Below are 20,026 nucleotides of genomic sequence, written 5' to 3'. Positions count from 1 at the left end.
TGTAGAGGAAGTAACAGGACATCCGTCTAGTTGCAGATTGTAATCTACCAGATTCTGTGTAGTGTTTTTTTGGTCCAATAATTAGTATCTCTGTCTTATCCGAATTTAATAGGAGAAAATTATTTGTCATCCAATCTTTTACATTTTAAACACACTCTGTTAGCTTAGATAATTGGGAAGTTTCATCTGGTTTCATCAAATGTGCAACCATTGTTATAGAACAAATAAGCATAATAAAGATTTTGTGACTTTATTAGGTTTTGTTATTATATATTCTTCTACTTTTAAGCATTGCTTGATACAAAGAACTGTAAAAAATAACAAATGGAATTTTGACACTTAAGGACATGCAGTTTTGTGTTGTTTTGCTTTTTAATACATTTTTAATCGTAGGAAATGTAATGAATGTGCAACTATTGTTATAGAACAAATAAGCATAACAAAGATTTTGTGACATTTTTTTCTTTTTAAGCATACGTGTTCCTATTATTTGATTTCATAACTGATCAAGATTCATATCCATAATCGTAAAACTGTACTTGGTTGACGGTCAACGCTGCACATTAGCGCCATCTAAAGGAGAAACATTCCACTGCACAGTTCCCATGACAACCATTCAACACACGGAAGTTGAGCGCTTGTGTTCGAACGAACTTCCGACGCACAGGTGAGGTTAAAAACATCTATCATCAGCTGCAATAATTTGTTATATAAAACAGAGCGAGCAAATGTAATGAATTTGTTTAATCTTTTTGATTAGCTCATTTATTATGCATTGCTAAATATACTAACTGAACTGAAAAATTGTTCTCGTAAGTCAATTTCAAAATAATTGTTGTTTATTTTGCATATACATTTAGTTTTCAATTCAGGAACTTAAAATACCAAATCACAAAACAAATAACTAAAAGAAAAAGAAATAAGGTCCGAAGAGAACATCTGTTGACATTTTCTCATCTTTATCTCTTTGTAGTCGGCTGCTCTGGTTCCTGACTGAAAGATGCCCAGGTTTCGTGAGCGTCCAGGACAAGCACAATGCCATCCTGAGCAGAGCAGTCTGATAGCTAACAGATACATCATCCAGCAGAGACTCGGGAAGGGCAGCTTCGCCACTGTTTACCTCGTTCAAGACACAAAGACAGTAACAGCTGAGAAACTGTAAGTCCTTTAATATTTGACACCACCAATGTTCTTTACAACAGTGATTCCCATGCAGTCTGCTTCCAGAGGACCTGCTCAGACGACTACATTTAACCCTGTATTGGTTAGTTAAGTTTAGTAGAGACGTCTCCACGCTAGTGGTCACCATGCATTTAGTGTTATAAAATTAGTCAAGGCAGGGTAATTAATGGGTTAAGAAAGAATATGCTATTACAAACTGTCATAAATTAGAATATCTCTTAACTGAAGTGATAAAATATCACAGATTGTATCAGTTTTCGAGGTGTTTGAAGAACTGAGAAAAGACTGAGAAAAGACTGCATGTACTTGGACAACCTTCCAATAACCACATTCACAACCCCCTTCATAAGCACACACACACACACACACACACACACATGTGCACATGGCCTAATTATATAATATACCTATACTGTATAAGTCTGTTGGTCTACTTTTGAAACTATAAGCTTTGAAGCTTACAGTAAGTCTTGATGATTATGCATAAAATGTCCAATACAAAAGTCAATGTGATAGTGATATTCTTGTGGACATTAAGGTTTTGTTGAAATGATTCAAATTCTGGCAATAATGAATTTATTTTCTCTCTCTTCCAAATTAACTACTTCCTCCAGCCACTTGGGAGCAGCATTGGTCTTTGTAACTAGTAACCAGTCTGTCTTATTTTCTGTATTATTAGATAGTTGAGGAACCCTGCATGTTACTATCAAACTATCTGTTATTCCTTATGATCACAAACGGTGTAAGATCAAACTCTTTATTATGCTTTCATTATAGAGCAATATTTACAGTTCATGTAAACATTCAACATATATATTTTAAATTTTTTGAAAGCCGATGTCTTATGTGTGGTTATATTTATTTGACCAAAAACAGTAAAAGCAGTAATACTGTGAAATATTATTACAGTTAATTTATTTTTATTATTTTTATTTTAATAACCCTTTGTGATGACAAAGCTGAAATTTCTGCAGTCTTCAGTGTCACATGGTCCTTAAAAAAATCATTCTATGCTGAAAACAGTGAATATTTTTGTAGAAGCTGTGACACATTTCCAGGATTCTTTGATGAATATACAGCTAAAAACAACAGCATTTATTTGAAATAGAAAACCTTTGTAACAAAGATTTTGTAAATGTCTTTTCTGTCACTTTTGCTCAGTTTAATACATAAAAACAAAAACTATGAAATTTATGAAATTATTATTTTTTCAATAGTTTTGTGAAATGAACCATGATATTTTTATAAGTAAGTTAAGTAAAAGTCCAGCGAAAAAAAAAATGAAACTAACCATAATTATTTACCCATCCTCATATCATTCCTTACCAATAATATTTTGTTCTTTCAGTAGAGCTCAAAAGGCAAAGTAGCCACTCTTGTCCATGCAATTCAAATGAACAGGAATGCAAAGCCCTATAAAAATGTCATAACAGATGACAATTCTGTATTTTAAGTCTTGGGAAGTCGTATAGTTTTGTGCAAGTAATAGAGTAAAATTCAGTTTGATGGGCCATTTTAGCAACTACCATTAAGAAGAATGGAATTTCTTATGGATAGTTTTATATGTGTATTATAGATCTTAAACAGTAGAGCTCTGTCTTCATCGGGTGTATTTTTCTGCAATCTTATTGTCTTCACATATTGATTTCTATGATTTTTGGTCTGTGGGTTTATAATTGGGTTCAAATACACAAGCAATCTGCCTGGAGAAGAGCCAGTTACAATGTTGGTTTTTGTCAACACACTGTGAAACTCATATCAGACGAGCTGGAACTGAAAGCTGGAGAGATGCTGGTGGAAATGAAGACGAATTAGGAAGAGGTCCACACTTTAGCTGCCCACAGGCGAGTGATGTCACACTACGGGTTACTGTTCCTTTAGTCCTGAGCTTTCTGCTTGTTAGCCCATCTCAGCTGTTTCCAGACTCTGACCTATCACATGCAGAGTGCTGGCACCAAACCTGAATGCCCACCTTCAGGATACCACCGCACTTCCTGTTCCTTTCTCTCCACAGCACACTTATACACCAGTTCTTCTTCCTTAGTCTTCTCTCAGCCTTAAAATCCTGCTGGGTGTGTGTTTTGTGCTATTTCCTCAGTGGCTCTTAAAGTGCTATGAACTCCTTTGTTTCTTTGTGAGAGCCAAATGTCAGTGCTGGGTGCTGTGAGCTGAGACTGCCGTACACCTTTCCTCCAGCTGGCTTCTCACTGGGCTTTATTAGCTCAGACAAATTAATTTCTATTCAGGATTCGCCCCAACCGTAGGGCTCACCTCCTGTGGGTCCCATAGCAGGTCTTTCCAAAAAGCCACTACTTTAGCGTTTGCTTGAATGCTTTATAGTTGGGCTGGAATTGGTTTATACAGATTCTGAACAATACCCTCCTTTCAACAACACTGTAGTTATTTTAATCACAGACAATGCAGTCATTGACTAGAGGAATAATATGTATCAGTCTAGTACTAGCTCACCCAAATTATAAAGGATGCAGGCCTGCTCTTAGCAGAGGTCCTCGTGGGTCACTTTCTTCCCAGAAAATATATCTGTCCTAATTATTAAACAAGATTAGTTTAAGGGAAAGACTAAAAGTCAACAAAAAAGCAGTATATGAGAGGGAAATATGATGGCTGGGTTGCCCTCACCAGGAAATACTGTCATGCCCACAAATATTGGCACCCTTGGCAAATATGATAAAATAAGGCTGTGAAAATTAATCTACATTGTTAATTCTTTTCATGTTTTATCTGAAAAATTCACAAAAATGTATCCTTTCATTGGATAATAAGAATTTAAAATGGGGGGAAATATCATTATGAAATAAATGTTTTTCTCTAATACACATTGGCCACAATTAAGGACACCCTTTTATTGAATTATTTTTTTAAACCTCCATTTGCCAGTTTAACAGCTCAAAACTGTCTCCTATAATGCCTGATGAGGTTAGAGAACACCTGACAAGAGATCAGAGACCATTCCTTCATCCAGAATCACTCCAGACCCTTCAGATTCCCAGCTTCTTCTCTTCAGTTAACTCCTCTCATTTTCTGTAGGGTTCAGGTCAGAGGACTGGAATGGCTATACCAGAATCTTGGTTTTGAGCTCAGTGACACATTTCGGTGTTGTTTTTGAGGTTTGTGTTTGGATTATTGTACGGTTGAATGATCCAAACATGGCCCATTATAAGATTCTAACAGAGTCTGTCAATGTTTGATTTTTTTTATCTGTTGGTATTTAATAGAATCCATGATGCCATGTGTCTAAACATGTCCAGGATGTCCAGGACCTCCAGCAGAAATATAGGCCCACAGATATATTTTTGGTGGAACTGTTCCTTTAAGAAAACACAGAATAGCTCACATAATACATGAAAAACAAGGCCCTGGGGCCTGTTCTTCGTACTTCGCTTACTCAGCTGGATTTGATTGTTGACGATTTGGCGTGATCTTAGATCATTTGGTTCTTCGAAGCTCATCCTGGAGCTGCTGTCATAGCAACAGGTCCGTAAGCTTAAACCTGCTCGGGAGCAGACTTATTTAATGTAAAAAGGATTAGATCACTTCTTTTCAACCAGAACTGATACTCAAAATATGTCTGCTACTTTATTACAAGATTATCGTACTGATCCAGGGACAATAATTCAAAATAATAATCAATAATAATAATGAAATGAATAGATAATTTCTACATTGAATTAAAAATGTAATATAAATTGCGAATCTAAATAACTGGGAATCATGAAAAAAATTCGAATAAAATAAAAACATGTATCTATTATCTGTTTCATGTATCTATTATACAATTTATGTAGTTTTGTTTGCTTGGCTGTTTCCTTATAAAAGTCCAGAAATTTGTCAAGTTTTTCGTTGGGTGTCATTTTAAATTATATGACGTCATTACATTGCCGTCTTCCCCCCAGCCAATCGCTGCACTGCTGATCATGGTTTCGAGTATTGATACATATCCCCTTTTAAGACAACACATGAAAGCGCAATTATCTCAGATAACTCAATCCAGCGATACTAATCATACACAACATGTGTGTTCGAAGAACCCAATTAGCCGGATCATGATTAGCACGATAATATCATCTTGGATGTGTCATTTGATCTCGGATGTAATAAGCGACGTACGAAGAACGGGCCCCAGGTCTGTCTGGTCCCTCACCTGTTTGACAGTTGGGCTGAACTCATTATTAATTATTAATTATTAATAATAATAATAAATAAAGAAATAAAATTAAAGAAATAAATAACTAATGAAATGTGGTTATGCAAAAAAAGCACAACATTTTAGTCTTGTTTGAAGATATGATTTAGCATTAATATTGTGCTATTCGTTGTGTACATAAATATATGTATATGTTTTACTGCAAACATCTTATTAAAGATGCAACCATGTTTTTTCCTGATCATATATGTTTTATATTTTCTTCACACACACACAAAAAGGAATTGTGGTTCTAGTGCTCTGCATATTAATGTCTGTTATTCCATAAATAAATCTAATGATGCTTTTGCCCATTGCATTTATATTATTATATATGTAAAACCTGCAGATAAATTATACTTTATTTTCTGAAATTTTGCTTATATCTGGTGTTCAGATTTGCTTGATTAGTGACAAATAAATAGTGCAGAATCTTAAATATATCTTTCCATCTCTATGACATAACTTTAATTTACTTACTTAATCATAAAACCTTGTTTATTTCCAGGATTAAATGAAACATTCTAGAGATGTTGAATGTCTTCTCAGACCTTTCCCACTGTATCTCTGTTATTGCTTATTGTTTCATTATGCATCATTCATTTAAAATGTTACAATAGATATTTTATAGAATTAATAAAGTGTTTTGTGCTCCCAGGTGTTGTCAGTTATCAGTGTTTGTTATCCTCCTCTGAACTGTGCTGTGAGGTTATCCAATGTCACTATTGACTGTAGATTTACATGTTCACATGAGCAACATGTACAGCAAATGCAATGGTGTTCAATGAGAAGACTGAAGAAATTGGCACAGATGATCCTGAAGTGAACATTTTAGTAAATGGTAAATATAAATGATACACTGTAAAAAAAATTACTTGTTGATGCTTTGGTTGCTGTTTTGTTTGTTTTGATTAAGGGAGTATAGGATATTTGAGCATAGAGACCAATTCTCACTATTAGCCAGTTGCCTTTTATTAACATATTGATTGTTTATTAGTACTTCTAAAGCACATATTCTTCATGACCATATTTTACATCCCTATACCCAATCCTTAAACTTAACAACTACCTTACTAACTATTAATAAACAGCAATTTAAGAGTTTACTTTTAGTTTACTTTTAGTTAATAGTTTGTTGATAGAGAGAATTGGACCTTAAAAGAAAGTATTTTCATATCTACACAATCATATTCATATTTAGAAAATCTATGATTTTTGTCAGTGGAACATAAAATGAGTCATTTAACAGAATGTCTGTTCTTTTCAATACTATAATGTGAATGGTGACCAGTGTTGGGGCAAAATTAAATCAACTCTCATCTGCATAAGAGACAGGCTTACTCTCAGTTATAATTAAAAAGAAAGTTTTTATTCTTTGCAAAGAATGTCAAGCAGTCATACAGTAACATAAGTTCCTGCAGAGTGCGACCAGAGAGAAGAGCAGTCCTCCACCTTATATCCCCTTGCTGCGTCAAGGTTACAAAGTCTTTAACAGCTGTACTTTTCCATGGATAACATGGAATCATCCTTAGGCATTGTCCCCCCATTCTATGGCCCAATGACCCTCTCAGGTCATTCTCAGACATCTGTTTCCCCAAGGTGTCTCCCTTCTGCACCCACACGGCTCCGTGAACCACCTGCTACCCATTACTCTTAGGCCCTAAACCCATCTCATGGTGTCCACACAGCACATGCATATATGGTCATGCAGAAGCAATGTAAATGAATTTTTCCACCACACCAGTTATCAAGTTTTAGTGGTTTAATGTCTGTACATTTCTCACACAACATAGGATGTACTGATGCTATTTTAGATTGTATCTCAGGTGTAAAACATTTACAAAGAAATTATACCTTGACTAAAAGGATAATGTGTCAAAAATGTAATTATCTTTATAACTTTGGAGCATGTTTTACATCTGTAGAAACTTTAGAGACTTTTTGGTTCTTCCATCAGTCCTAATGAAATTAGGAAGGAAATGGCAATCAGCATCCATCATAGCAACTTCCTTTTTTTCTTCATTTTCTCTTGTGTTTTGTCTGACACTCTGCACAAAACATCTTCTGTAAGCTAAATTACAATGCTGCAAATTATTCTGCTTCTTCTGCCTGGTAAGACATTTTTTTCTTATGTATTTTGTCAATTTTGTTTGTTGACCATTTTTCTTTAATTATTTGATTTAATTTATATAAAATTATAATAAACTGAAAATTAAATGACTATATAAAATGAAGACCAAATCTGAGGCCCCTAAATGTTATTTTGTGTTCTTTTTATTTTCTAATGAATAGGTTTGATGTTTAGATGTTTTTTAATATCTGGTGTATATGGAGTTCCCATCTTCTCATTTGATAAGTGACAGAATCTTGAATATCTCTTATTTATTTAAGCCACAGCTTTTCTTTATTGTACTTTAATGTAATTTAATGGGTTTAATGCTTTTTTAATGTGATTGATTCATTATGTAAATAATTTATTAAAAACGGCCACAATAGATATTTTGGATATCTGTAACCGATATTATCTCAAGAGATATTTTAGCTGTCTGATTAAACTATCTACAGTAACAGATACTCTGAATAAATCAAGTGTTCTGTGCTCCTCAGGTGTTCTCAGTCAGTGGAGTGTGAGTTATGTTTCTCTGAGTCCGGTCTGTGCTGCGAGGGGATCCAATGTTTCTATTAACTGTAGATATGAATATCCAGATGATCAACGAGTACAGCAAGTGCTGTGGTGTTCAATGAGATCAAACTATGGCTACTGTTGGGATGAGCCGTATGTTTATGATAGTGAATCCAACAATAATCAAAAAAACTTCCAATACATTGGAGACAAAACCTCAAATTGTTCTCTTTTGATCAGTAATATTGATCAAACACATTCTGGAGAGTATAAATTCAGATTTATAACCAATGGGAACAAATGGACAGGTGAACCTGGAGTGGACATTTTAGTAGACGGTAAATATAAAAGATTTACTCCTGATGCTTTTGTTGTTTTGTTTGTTTTTATTATAATAAATCTCCCAGTTCAATTTTTATTTTTATAGATTTAAGAGTGTCCATGAGCAGGTCAAGAGAAAATGGAATCACAATAGTTGGAGACTCTGAATTTGACGTGCACACTCAGCTGTTCTGGTAATTTAGCTGATGTTCAGTGGTTTAAGAATCGTGATCTGATTCGACACTCAGAGCCCGTCCTCACCTTCAGCAGAATAACAGCTGAAGACTCGGGGAATTACTCTTGTTCCTTGAGAAACTTTAAAACAACTGTATCTGAAGAAATTACCATTTACATTGAAGGTTGGCCAAACATATATAAAATTAACATTTTCATATTCACACAATCATATTTATATTTAATAAATGAGATAACTGACAATAAATGGTATCTTTTTCTGGTCCTCAACAGATGTCACCGGGTCTCCAACCGTTCTGATTATTGTGCTGTTTTTAGTCTCACTTGTTTTCATCACTGCAGCTGTGATTCTTATAAGAAGGTTGGACATTTTGATTTGTTTGTACTTACACACACCAATATATTATAAATCTCTCAGTCAATCTGAATAAAACATTAATTGATATTCCACAAGTCAAGTCATCTTTAATCATAGTGCTTTATACAATAGAGATAGTTTCAAAGCTGCTTAAATAAGAAAGTAACAGAATCAATGATTCAAACATACCCAAAAATGAGACAAATCCAAATTCTATGAATTATCATTTAATTATCATTAATTTTTGCATCCATTTCTTCCTGCTTAAAGATCAGGATACATGACACCAGCATTAATGGAAGACTTCTGTCCTTCTAGTCTGTCCTGCAGCTGAAAAATGTAAAGCTTAGAAAGCAGAATGAAGAAAACAGTAATTTTTTTTTTTAATAAGCAATAATTAAATAAATAATTCTGTCACATTTTCTCTTACAAGGAAAGCAAAAACTTTCGAAGAAGCCGAGGGTTCTCTTTACTGCACTCTTCAAACAACTGTAAATATGAAACCTAAATATAAAAACTTACAAACATAAAACATTTATCCTTAAAGAGTTAACATGACATGTAAGAAAAGTAAAAATCACAAAAAGTGTTATTATGTGTAGCACTATGTTTGAAAATTATAATTGTATAAGATGTACATATGCCCTGTTGAAAGGACCAGCTTCTCAAGCAACTTCTTTTTTGGTCAAACAACTTCATCAGAAGCTGAGCTAAGCTGGTATTTTCAGCAGGGTAGGCATGAAACAGAAAAAAAAAGTGACAGTTAGGCCTTTATGTAAAGACACGTTTTGTTCATCTGTTTGCTGTTAGGATGATGCAGTCTACTCGACCATCACAAACCCACATGAAACCAAAGATGTGTTGCAGGAAGCGTGAGAATTCAAGAGACACATCACTGTGGTCATTTTCTTCTTTTATTTATTTATTTTATTCTCACCAGTAGTTATGGAGATGATGTGACATGATTTACGATTCACTGAAATGATCTTCTTATTTTCTAGATCTGCAAAAAGAAAGCAGCAAAATGAGAGTTTTGTCTACATTGTTTTGACCAAATGTCCTCTTTCTAATATAAAACATGAAATCACCTACATTGTGTTTAATTACTCAGTAAAATAAAAATTAAAAAAAAATAAACAAAAATAAACAAGTTAATGAAAAATCCTTAACATGATAGGAAGCAAAAACATGTGTCTAATGTACAGTATGTGTGTTTTCAGCTCTAAGGTGAAGAGCCAAATATAATTGTTCTTCTTTGTATCTGCCAAAGATAATTGTTCTTCTTTGTATCTGCCAAATATAATTGTTCTTCTTTAAACCTTTTTGGATTGCTAAAATAATTTTTGTGGCAGCTGTAAAGGGCGATGTTTAGAGATGACAGTAGTCAGTTAAGATAAAAAAAAAAAACTCCTGACTTCAGTATAACACATCTGCCAGCCGAAACAAGGTAAAGAACAACATGTTTTTTCTGGTTCTTTCTTGTTTGAAAATATTAACCCCTTAACTGTCACCCCGTCCAGAATACAGGACGCCAATGTTTACTTCACTATATTACAATCAGATCTAATCTAATCTTGACAAACTATATATAGTTGGAAAGGTCTAAGACTCCCAAATATATATTTTAACAATGTTATTTGTTAAAAATTATGTAGGAAAATTAATAGATCAATTTATGACAAGAGTGCACCCTCAAAAATCTACATTATAACAGGAGTTTTGACCTTTGTTTAAAAAAAGTCTTCTTTGTTGCCTTTTTCTCTATCACATTTTAGAATTCATCAGAAATTATATATCAACTGAACTTAAAATCTAAAAATTCATCCTTTAAAACCCATTTTAAAATCAGACATTGCATTACCATGTAAATGGTACATCAATATGACATAATCTCTAGGACTTAACTGACCCATCAAAAGTACTGTAATATTGTAAAATTAATGACAGATTAAAAAAATTAAAAAACCTAAATATATATTAACGTTTGAATCAAAATAAATTAACATCATCATATAAAAACAATGAAAACAGCAGATTTTTTAACATAACTATATCCCAATAACAAGCAATAGGTTTTAAGGTTTGGAATATGGTCATAACAAACTAACAGTACCAATGACATCAAATTAAAAGGTAAGTTAACATATTACAAATAAGAACAATGGACTCTGGACCTCAATACTTTTCTTTTTTATTATGGTAAAAAGAAGAGCAAGAGAGACAGAGAACCCCACACAGACTCCCTGGAATGATGTTAAGTCATTAACACAGTGTTACTCACCTTTTCCACTGGGACAGGGAGGGGTGCAATTAAGGGGACACTGGGGTGCTGCTGACTCATCTGTTGTTAAGTCTGCTAAAAGCGGCATGGACAATGATTTAATATGAATATCTTGCTCCAATCTTTTGGAGGCAACAGGGTCAGTGTCAGATAGAGTGTAAGAAACCTCAACATCAAAGCCGAAGCAAAGAAAATCACCAATATGTTTAAAAACTCTGTATTAGGAATGTCATTACACTTATTGTCACGTAATTTACTACTGTAAAAAGGACTTCACTGTATTTTTTTTATCAGTTTAATGGATCCTAGAATTAAAGTGTTCTGCTGAATTGTTTTAACAGACATATAGAAACATAAGGAGAGAGAGAGACTGATTCCTAATGTCATTATATTTTTAATTAAAACTATAGTAGTTCAGTTCCCTTTACATCTTTAACTAGCCGTTAATTTATCAATTGAATGGGTGACATTTCCTCATTACTCGGGCGGCAGTGGCTCAGTGGTTCATGTAGGTTGTCTACAAACTGGAAGGTTGGTGGTTCAATCCCCGGCTCCACCTGACCAAGTGTCGAGGTGTCCTTGAGCAAGACACCTAACCCCAGCTGCTCCCGACGAGCTGGATGGCAACTTGCATGGCTGCCACCACTTGTCTGTGTATGAATGAGTGTGTGAATGTGAGGTAACTTGTAAAGTGCTTTGGATGGCCATGGGTCTGTTGAAAGCACTTTATACATTCAGTCTTTTTACCATTTAATCGAGCAAACATTTGCCCCCTCTGAAGGAACTGGCAGGAGCCGCCATTGGTGTCGAGTGATCAAAAATCAAATAGCATAAGAGAAGATCATTCCTATGGTGATTTTTTTGTCACTTAAGAGTTTAACATCACCAGTCCCCGGGAAAATACAATATGAAGTTTCTTTAAACTATCCCCTTTTGTATTCCACAAAAGAAATAAAGACAAACAGTTTTGCGAATATCACATGGGTAAATAAATAATGACACATTTTGGGTTAATGAGAAATATAGTTTTGGTGGAACTGTTCCTTTAAGAAAACACAGAATAGCTCACATACTACCTGAAAAACAAGGCCTTGGACTCAAATTTGAGTTTTTTGGTAGATCACTTATTTGTTTATTGGAGATGTTTATTTTCATCTTGAACAGGATCAGTGACTGCAGTGGGTGTCTGATCAGGTCTGTCTGGTCCCTCACCTGTTTGACAGTCGGGCTGAACTCAAACTCTCCTGACTCCTTCAGATCCAGCCAGATCATGTCATGAATTCATTACAAAATATCTAGCCAAAAATACATGCTCATTACATGTGTCCACATTGAATTTTGCTACATTCATTGCGGGACATTAAATGAAAATGCAATCGTAAGTGTCTTGACTGTGAGTGTTAATGCAATTAAGAAAAATAGCATTTGAATTATAATTTTGCAACAGTTTTTGCTTGAACATGTTACACATATCTAACCATTTCTGTAATACATTTTCATTTTAATTTTATCAACTTAAAGCATTAAATTTTGTAATCATTTTACATATTAAAACTAGTGTATGAAATGGCAAATTAAAATTATGTAATTTAATTTTCATTTTGAACCAAACGTTGCACAAATATATTTGAAAATGTAAATGTAAATACAGAAATGCATTGCCATTTTACATATTGCATTGTCATTTGTACCCATATGTTTCCACAGTCATTTAGCAGAATGTCTGTTTTTTTTTCGATACTATTATGTGATTGGTGACCAGTTGTCAAGTTTTAGTGCTTTAATGTCTGTAAATTTCTCACACAACATAAGATGTACTAATTACGGTGGCCAAGACAGCTCAACGCGTTGCAACTTAAAGGGATAGTTCACTTTCAAATTAAATTTTGGTATGTTTTAGCTTACCTCAAGGACATCCAAGATGTAGGTTTCTTTGTTTCCGCAGAATTTCCCACTTTGATATTTTTAGGTCAAACCGCTCTTGTCTGTGACTTATATAATGAATGTCTATGGTCACCACCTTAAAGAGCATGCACAGAGGAGTCCAAATTAAACAATTGAAAGAAAAAAGTGACAGTTAGGCCTATATGTAAAAATATGTTCTGTTTATCTGTTTGCTGTGCACTAACCTGCAAGAAACTGAAGTTGTACTGTAGGAAGTGTAATGCTTCAAGTGTGAGAATTCAAGAGACACAACACTGTGGTCTTTTTAAAAATGTATTTATTGTTATTCTGAGCAGTAGTTATGGAGATGATGTGACATGATTCAAGATTCACCATATTTGACAACATATTTGTCCATCTTGACAAAATATTGATAGCGGATATGAGTCTGTGTGTGTTTCACTGAAATGATCTAGGTCTTCAAACACAAAGCAGCATTATGAAAGTGTGTTAGGGATGGCACTCGCGATCGGAGGCATAAGACCACGGCAACATGAAATTCCAGTGGAGGTGAATTTATTGTGTGGATAGTGTAGATCCCACAGCAAAACAAAACCAAAAAATTAAGAAAACAATATTTACAAGTCTCTTTGTTGGATCATAAACACAACAACAAAAGGTACTTTAACACAAGCTTCTATCGCTTGTTCCCTTAACACCAAACAACCTGACCTCAATTCATGGCAAGTGATAAGCAATATGTATAACTCTGTCAGGCAATTTATAGTCTAGGCCACACGCCAGGTTGAACCAATCTACAGATAAGTTTACTTCCTTACATATGCACTTCTGGGGCCTGTTTCAGAAAGGAGGGTAAGTGAAAACTCTGAGTATGTTAACCCTGAAAAGAGGGAAACTCTAGGTTTTCTGTTTCAGAATGGGAGGTTTGTCAAACCTGAGAAAGCAGGGTAAGTCAAGCCTGTTTCTGAAAGAGAGGCTCCCCTCATCCCCTGAGGTAACAACAAATATATTGAAGGGGTTTTATATACAGCAGTCAACAGACGACCTTATAAAAAATAATAAATCCTTTTATTAGTTTGTGGATTTGCTTGAGATAGAAAGAGCTACTGAACATAAATAAAATGTGCAAAAGGATTTAGAAAAAATACCCTTAGAAAGATCTACTGCATTACTTCATTAGCGTGCGTCTGACCTGCAGCGATATCATTCTGGCTTGGTGGGGTGTCAGCCAGCAAGTCATCTGATTCTGACCTGTTCTTATAGTACTCAGAGTCTGAAGCCAGGAGAGCATATAAAGTGTTTTTCACTGTATTTTGTACCGAGCCGAGTGTGCGCGTTTCACACACCCTCTCTGGCCACGTTGAGTTGTTGACACTGACAGCGGCAAAAGCAACACATGCGCTTATCACTTGTAAAACTCAAGGGTGTATGGGTAATTTAGTCTCTGCTCTCGGTGAGACGAATTAGGGCGCTTGCATTGTGAAGGCCGCTATGAAATAATCATTTAAAACACTTCAAAATATTTAATTCAAAGATCCATTAAGCTGATCAAAAAATACAGACCTTTTTGCAGTAGTAAATTACTTGACAATAAGTGACAGAATTTGTTCCTTTTTTTTTCAGAGAGTGTATAACAAAACCATTCAATTCAGTTACCACAAAAAGTAAATTTTTATATATCCTCAGGAAGGGACACTGCAGAGGAGCCAACTGTAATTGTGAACAGAAAACAAGCAGTCATTGTGACTCCAGTTGTGTGCTTCTGCAAACTGTAATATAATATAGCAGTGTTTAGGTTAGTGAGGGACCAAATAAACAAATAGGTTCACTCTTTTGCTTCAATGTCTTTCAAAATCCGTGACTTTTGTCAGTGGAACTTAAAATTTGCAATTTTTAGCATAATATCAGTTATTTTCAATAATATTATGTGAATGGTGAGCACAGTTGTGAAATAAGATTTTTACTGAATAATAGTTTCAATGTCTCTGTACATTTCTCACACAACATAACAAGAGGTACTGATGCTATTTTGGATTGAATCTCAGGTGTAAAACATTTACAAAGAAATTATACCTTGACTAAAAGGATATTGTGTCAAAAATTACATTTTCTTTAAAGCTTTGGAGCATGTTTTACATCTGTAGATGGGAAAATAATGTTAAGAATATTTAGAGACGTTTCATTCTTATTTGCCCTTTTTGGTTCTTATATCGGACCATCAGTGCTAATGTTATTAGGAAGGAAATGTAAATCAGCATCGGTCATGCCAACTTCTTCTTTCTTCATTTTCTCTTGCGTTTTTCTGACACTCTGCACAAAACATCTTCTGTGAGCTAAATAACTGAAACAGACAATTGCAATGCTGCAAATTATTCTGCTTCTTCTGCCTGGTAAGAAAAGATTTTCTTATGTATTTTGTACATTTTATTGGTTGACCATATATACATTTATATAAAATTATAATAAACTGAAATTTAATTGAATATATAAAATGAAGACCAAATCTGAGGCCACTAAAATTTTATTTTGTTATCTTTTTATTTTCTAATGAAAAGGTTAGATGTTTCGATTTTTTTTAAAATATCTGGTGTATATGGAGTGCATATCTTATTTGATTAGTGGCAAATCTTGAATATCTCTTATTTATTTAATCCATAGCTTTTCTTTACTGTACTTTTTTATGTGGTCTCAGTCTTGTGGACTTCACTGTATCTCTGATATTGCTGATTGATTCATTATGTAAATAATTGATTAAAAACGGTCACAATAGATATTTTAGATATCTGTAACAGATGTTGTCTGAAGAGATCTGATTAAACTATCTACAGTAAGAGATACTCTGAATAAATCAAGTGTTCTGTGCTCCTCAGGTGTTCTCAGTCAGTGGAGAGTGAGTTATGTTTCTCTGAGTCCGGTCTGTGCTGCGAGGGGATCCAATGTTTCTATTAACTGTAGATATAAATATCCAGACGGTCAACAAGTACAGCAAGTGATGTGGTGTTCAATGAGATCAAACCATGACAAGTGTAAGGAAAAGCCATATGTTTATGATAGTAAATCCAACAATAATCAAAAGAACTTCCAATACATTGGAGACAAAACCTCAGATTGTTCTCTTTTGATCAGTAATATTGATCAAACACATTCTGGAGAGTATAAATTCAGATTTATGACCAATGACGACAAATATACAGGTGATCCTGGAGTGAACATTTTAGTAGATGGTAAATATAAAAGATTTAATCAAAAAAATTACTTCTTGATGCTTTTGTTGTTTTGTTTGTTTTTATGTTTATATTAAAATAAATCTCCCAGTTCAATTTTTATTTTTATAGATTTAAGAGTGTCCATGAGCAGATCAAGAGAAAATGGAAGCACAATAGTTGGAGACTCTCTGAATTTGACGTGCACACTCAGCTGTTCTGGTAATTTAGCTGATGTTCAGTGGTTTAAGAATCGTGATCTGATTCGACACTCAGAGCCCGTCCTCACCTTCAGCAGAGTAACAGCTGAAGACTCGGGGAATTACTCTTGTTCTTTGAGAAACTTTAAAACAACTGTATCTGAAGAAATTACCATTTACATTGAAGGTTGGTCAAACATATATATATATATTATTAAAATGTTCATATTCACACAATCATATTTAAATTTGGTAAATGAGAGATGTGCATAATTGACAATAAATGGTATCTTTTTCTGATCCGCAACAGATGTCGTCGCGTCTCCAACCGTTCTGATTATTGTGCTGTTTTTATTCTCACTTGTTTTCATCACTGCAGCTGTGATTCTTATAAAAAGGTAGGACATTTTGATTTGTTTGTACTTACACACACCAATATATTGTTGAAATTAATCATTAACGGCACAAAAAAGAAGAAGAAGAAGTCTGATTGTGCATTTGTTTATATTGTTGTCAGGATAGTTTTGTAATGTTGGTGAGGGTCAGTGGTTAAGGCTTATGACACAAAGTTGCCAAACTGCATGTCCCCAAAATAAAATGTAGTGTGTTATATTTTAGGATTGCAAAGTATTGTATTATATTTTAAGGTTAAAGGAAGTAACTTTAAACTTAATTGATAATGTTCTGGTATTTCTCTGCCAAAACGTTATCCCTTTTTCTATAACTTTTGCCCACAGTATGTATGTATGTATGTATGTATTTAATTGATTAATAATGAAATAAGCAATATTTTTAAAACTATTTTCACAGAATCAACCCCCTTTCCTAAAAATATGTTTGATGCATCAGCTAAGCTGTGCTATTTATAATGCATATCTGTCACATTTACTCTTAGAAGGGAAGCAAAAATGAAAGAAAAACAAGTGGAAGAAAGAGAAGAAGCCAAGGATTCCCTTTACAGCACAGTTCAACCTCAAACAACCGTAAATATATTTGTAAAATATATTTGTAACATATAATATACATTTATGTATGTATGTATATATGTATGTATGTGTATATATCCAGCATGTGTACTTGCACGACAGTTATCACTCAAAAAAATGTACTTTCACCTTTGCCAATTTTACTTAATCCGTTCATATTATGATTACTTAAAAAAAATTATTTAACAATGTGAACATGATGTAATCTAGTTCATTCAACAAAAAAGTGTGTATTGTCAGCTTTACTTAAAAATTATTTGTTCAGCCAACATAACATTGTTGCGTAAAAGTAACAGATTAATGAAACACTTGCATCTCATTGGCTGAGTATTTCTGCAGTGTATTATGGATAATTGTTATTTTTTCACCCTCTTGGAGAAGTGTAGCACCATTAGATAGCTAGATGAGTAATACAATGTATGGCAATGAAGTTGTTCTAATAAGTTTTAGAACAAAACAAACAAACAAACAAACAAACAAACAAACGGTTTGCAATGATACTTTGTGTTTCAAATATGTTTGTGAGATAATAAACTGAAATTGTAAATGTGAAATTGTAAACTGGTAAACTGAAATTATAGAAAGGTCAGAATGAAAAGTAATATTAATCAGCTGCTCATGATCCTAATGCCAGGGGGTGGCATTCCTAAAATGGCATTATTCAAATTTCATGTCATCATTATCTAACATTTTCAGGTACGATTAACTCATTTGTTGTTTGTTGACTCTATTAAGGTTTGTTAAGTTTACTTAAACTTATTTTGTAAAATGAACTTAATTATTAAAAACATTGTCCAAAACATTGCAAATTAGTTGGGCTGACACTATTAAATTAAGCTTTGCCCAACCATAGTAAATAAGTTGAATCAACCTTAATTAATAAAGTTGACCCAACGTATACATTAAATTGGAGTAACATAATTGCATAATGCTGAAATAAAGCAAATTAATCATGTGGAAATCCTTTCCATGATTTTTTAATGTTCGTTCAAAGAGTTATTTTTTTGAGTTTGTTCTTCATCATCTGTTTGCTGTCAGGCTAACAAAAACCTACCAGGAGCTGAGGATGTACAGCAGGAAGATGAAGTGCAATATTCATCTGTCACCATTAAACCCAAAGAACTGCTTCAAGTGTGAGCATCCAAGACATAGAGAACTGTGATCAAATATACTGTAATGGAGATGATGAAAAAACAACACAATTTGACACCACATTTATATATCTTGAAATAATATTGATATTAAATGATATGGGTATTTCACTGTAATGATCTTCTTTATTTCTAGGTCTTCAAACACAGAGCAGGAGGATGATTCAACCATCTACAGCGCAGTGATGAATGGTTAATCATACTTTCAGAAACTAAGGAAGGCCTATAGATTTGTCTCGTGAAATAAAAGCAAACGGGCCTCTTTGTGTGTGTGTGTGTATGTTTTAGCTCTAAAAATGTTAGATGAATTCTGTGGTAACTTCTCCTATACAAATATAAATGTGCTTCATTTGAACTAGATTTATAAAAGCATTTTTTTGGCATCTGGGTTGGGAGTTGACAGTCTGATAATCATTGCTTGATACAAAGAACAGTAAAAAAGAAACAAAAGAACGACAGTTAGAACTAAAAAAACGTAAACTTTAGAGTTATGTTAATAAATGCATTAAATTATGAGAAACATTCTGGGGGTGGGGATGTGAATAGGCTATAACAAATGGAAATTTGACACTTAAGGACATGCAGTTTTGTGGTGTTTTGCTTTTTAATACATTTTTAATTGTAAGGAATGTAATGAATGTGCAACTATTGTTATAGAAAAAAGAGAGAGTGTGTCTGAACCCCGAACATTATCAGGAAGGCTATTCCAGAGATAGGGAGCCAAATGTGAGGAAGCCCTACCTCCTTTAGTGGACTTTGCTATCTTAGGAACTACCAAAAGTCCAGCGTTTCGTGACCTTAGGGTGCGTGATGGGTTGTAGCGTGGTAGAAGGTTAGTTAGGTACGCAGGAGCTAAACCATTTAGGGCCTTATAGGTAAGTAATGATAATTTGTAACTGATACGGAACTTAATAGGTAGCCAGTGCAGAGACTGTAAAATTGGGGTAATATGATCATATTTTCTTGACCTCGTAAGGACTCTAGCTGCTGCATTTTGGACTACCTGTAGCTTGTTTATTGACGAAGCAGGACAACCACATAGAAGTGCATTACAATAGTCCAGTCTAGAGGTCATGAATGAATGAACTAGCTTTTCTGCATCAGAAACAGATAACATGTTTCTAAGATGGAAGAATGCAGTTTTTGTAACATTGGAAATATGATTTTCAAAAGACAAATTGCTGTCTTATATAACACCCAGATTTCTGACTGTAGAGGAAGTAACAGGACATCCGTCTAGTTGCAGATTGTAATCTACCAGATTCTGTGTAGTGTTTTTTGGTCCAATAATTAGTATCTCTGTCTTATCCGAATTTAATAGGAGAAAATTATTTGTCATCCAATCTTTTACATTTTAAACACACTCTGTTAGCTTAGATAATTGGGAAGTTTCATCTGGTTTCATCAAATGTGCAAC

The 20,026-nt window shown here is 34.0% G+C and overlaps 3 protein-coding genes and 1 pseudogene across 7 annotated transcripts in view; 3 read left to right on the top strand and 1 right to left on the bottom strand.

Moving 5' to 3' along the window:
• Positions 1-12,405, bottom strand: part of LOC128030454 (tyrosine-protein phosphatase non-receptor type 23) — a 70,946-nt gene extending 58,541 nt beyond the window's left edge. For 2 of the 3 annotated variants that reach the window (XM_052618105.1, XM_052618104.1), the window contains exon 1: positions 12,377-12,405. The gene's annotated coding sequence lies outside the window, so the exon portion shown is untranslated. Of the gene's footprint in view, positions 1-3,651; positions 3,674-12,376 lie in introns of those variants that run through there. The other variant, XM_052618102.1, reaches the window with a different exon arrangement.
• LOC128030456 (serine/threonine-protein kinase Nek11) overlaps positions 398-20,026 on the top strand; it is a 70,553-nt gene continuing 50,924 nt past the window's right edge. Inside the window, exons 1-2 of one of the 3 annotated variants that reach the window (XM_052618112.1) lie at positions 398-667; positions 974-1,158. In XM_052618112.1, coding sequence (XP_052474072.1) covers positions 1,001-1,158 — 158 coding nt within the window. In that variant the 5' untranslated portion in view covers positions 398-667; positions 974-1,000. The other 2 variants (XM_052618113.1, XM_052618110.1) reach the window with 2 other exon arrangements.
• Positions 3,669-10,190, top strand: LOC128030460 (uncharacterized; annotated as a pseudogene).
• LOC128030459 (uncharacterized) lies at positions 14,279-18,873 on the top strand. Its single transcript, XM_052618120.1, has 7 exons — positions 14,279-15,459; positions 15,940-16,293; positions 16,405-16,659; positions 16,783-16,870; positions 17,368-17,455; positions 18,497-18,591; positions 18,746-18,873. Exons 1-7 carry the CDS (start codon positions 15,429-15,431, stop codon positions 18,804-18,806), a joined length of 972 nt encoding a protein of 323 aa, XP_052474080.1. The 5' UTR covers positions 14,279-15,428; the 3' UTR covers positions 18,807-18,873.

Source organism: Carassius gibelio, chromosome A16, assembly GCF_023724105.1.
Source record: "Carassius gibelio isolate Cgi1373 ecotype wild population from Czech Republic chromosome A16, carGib1.2-hapl.c, whole genome shotgun sequence".
NCBI classification, from domain to species: Eukaryota; Metazoa; Chordata; class Actinopteri; order Cypriniformes; family Cyprinidae; genus Carassius; species Carassius gibelio.
This window is presented reverse-complemented; position numbering and strand designations above follow the sequence as displayed.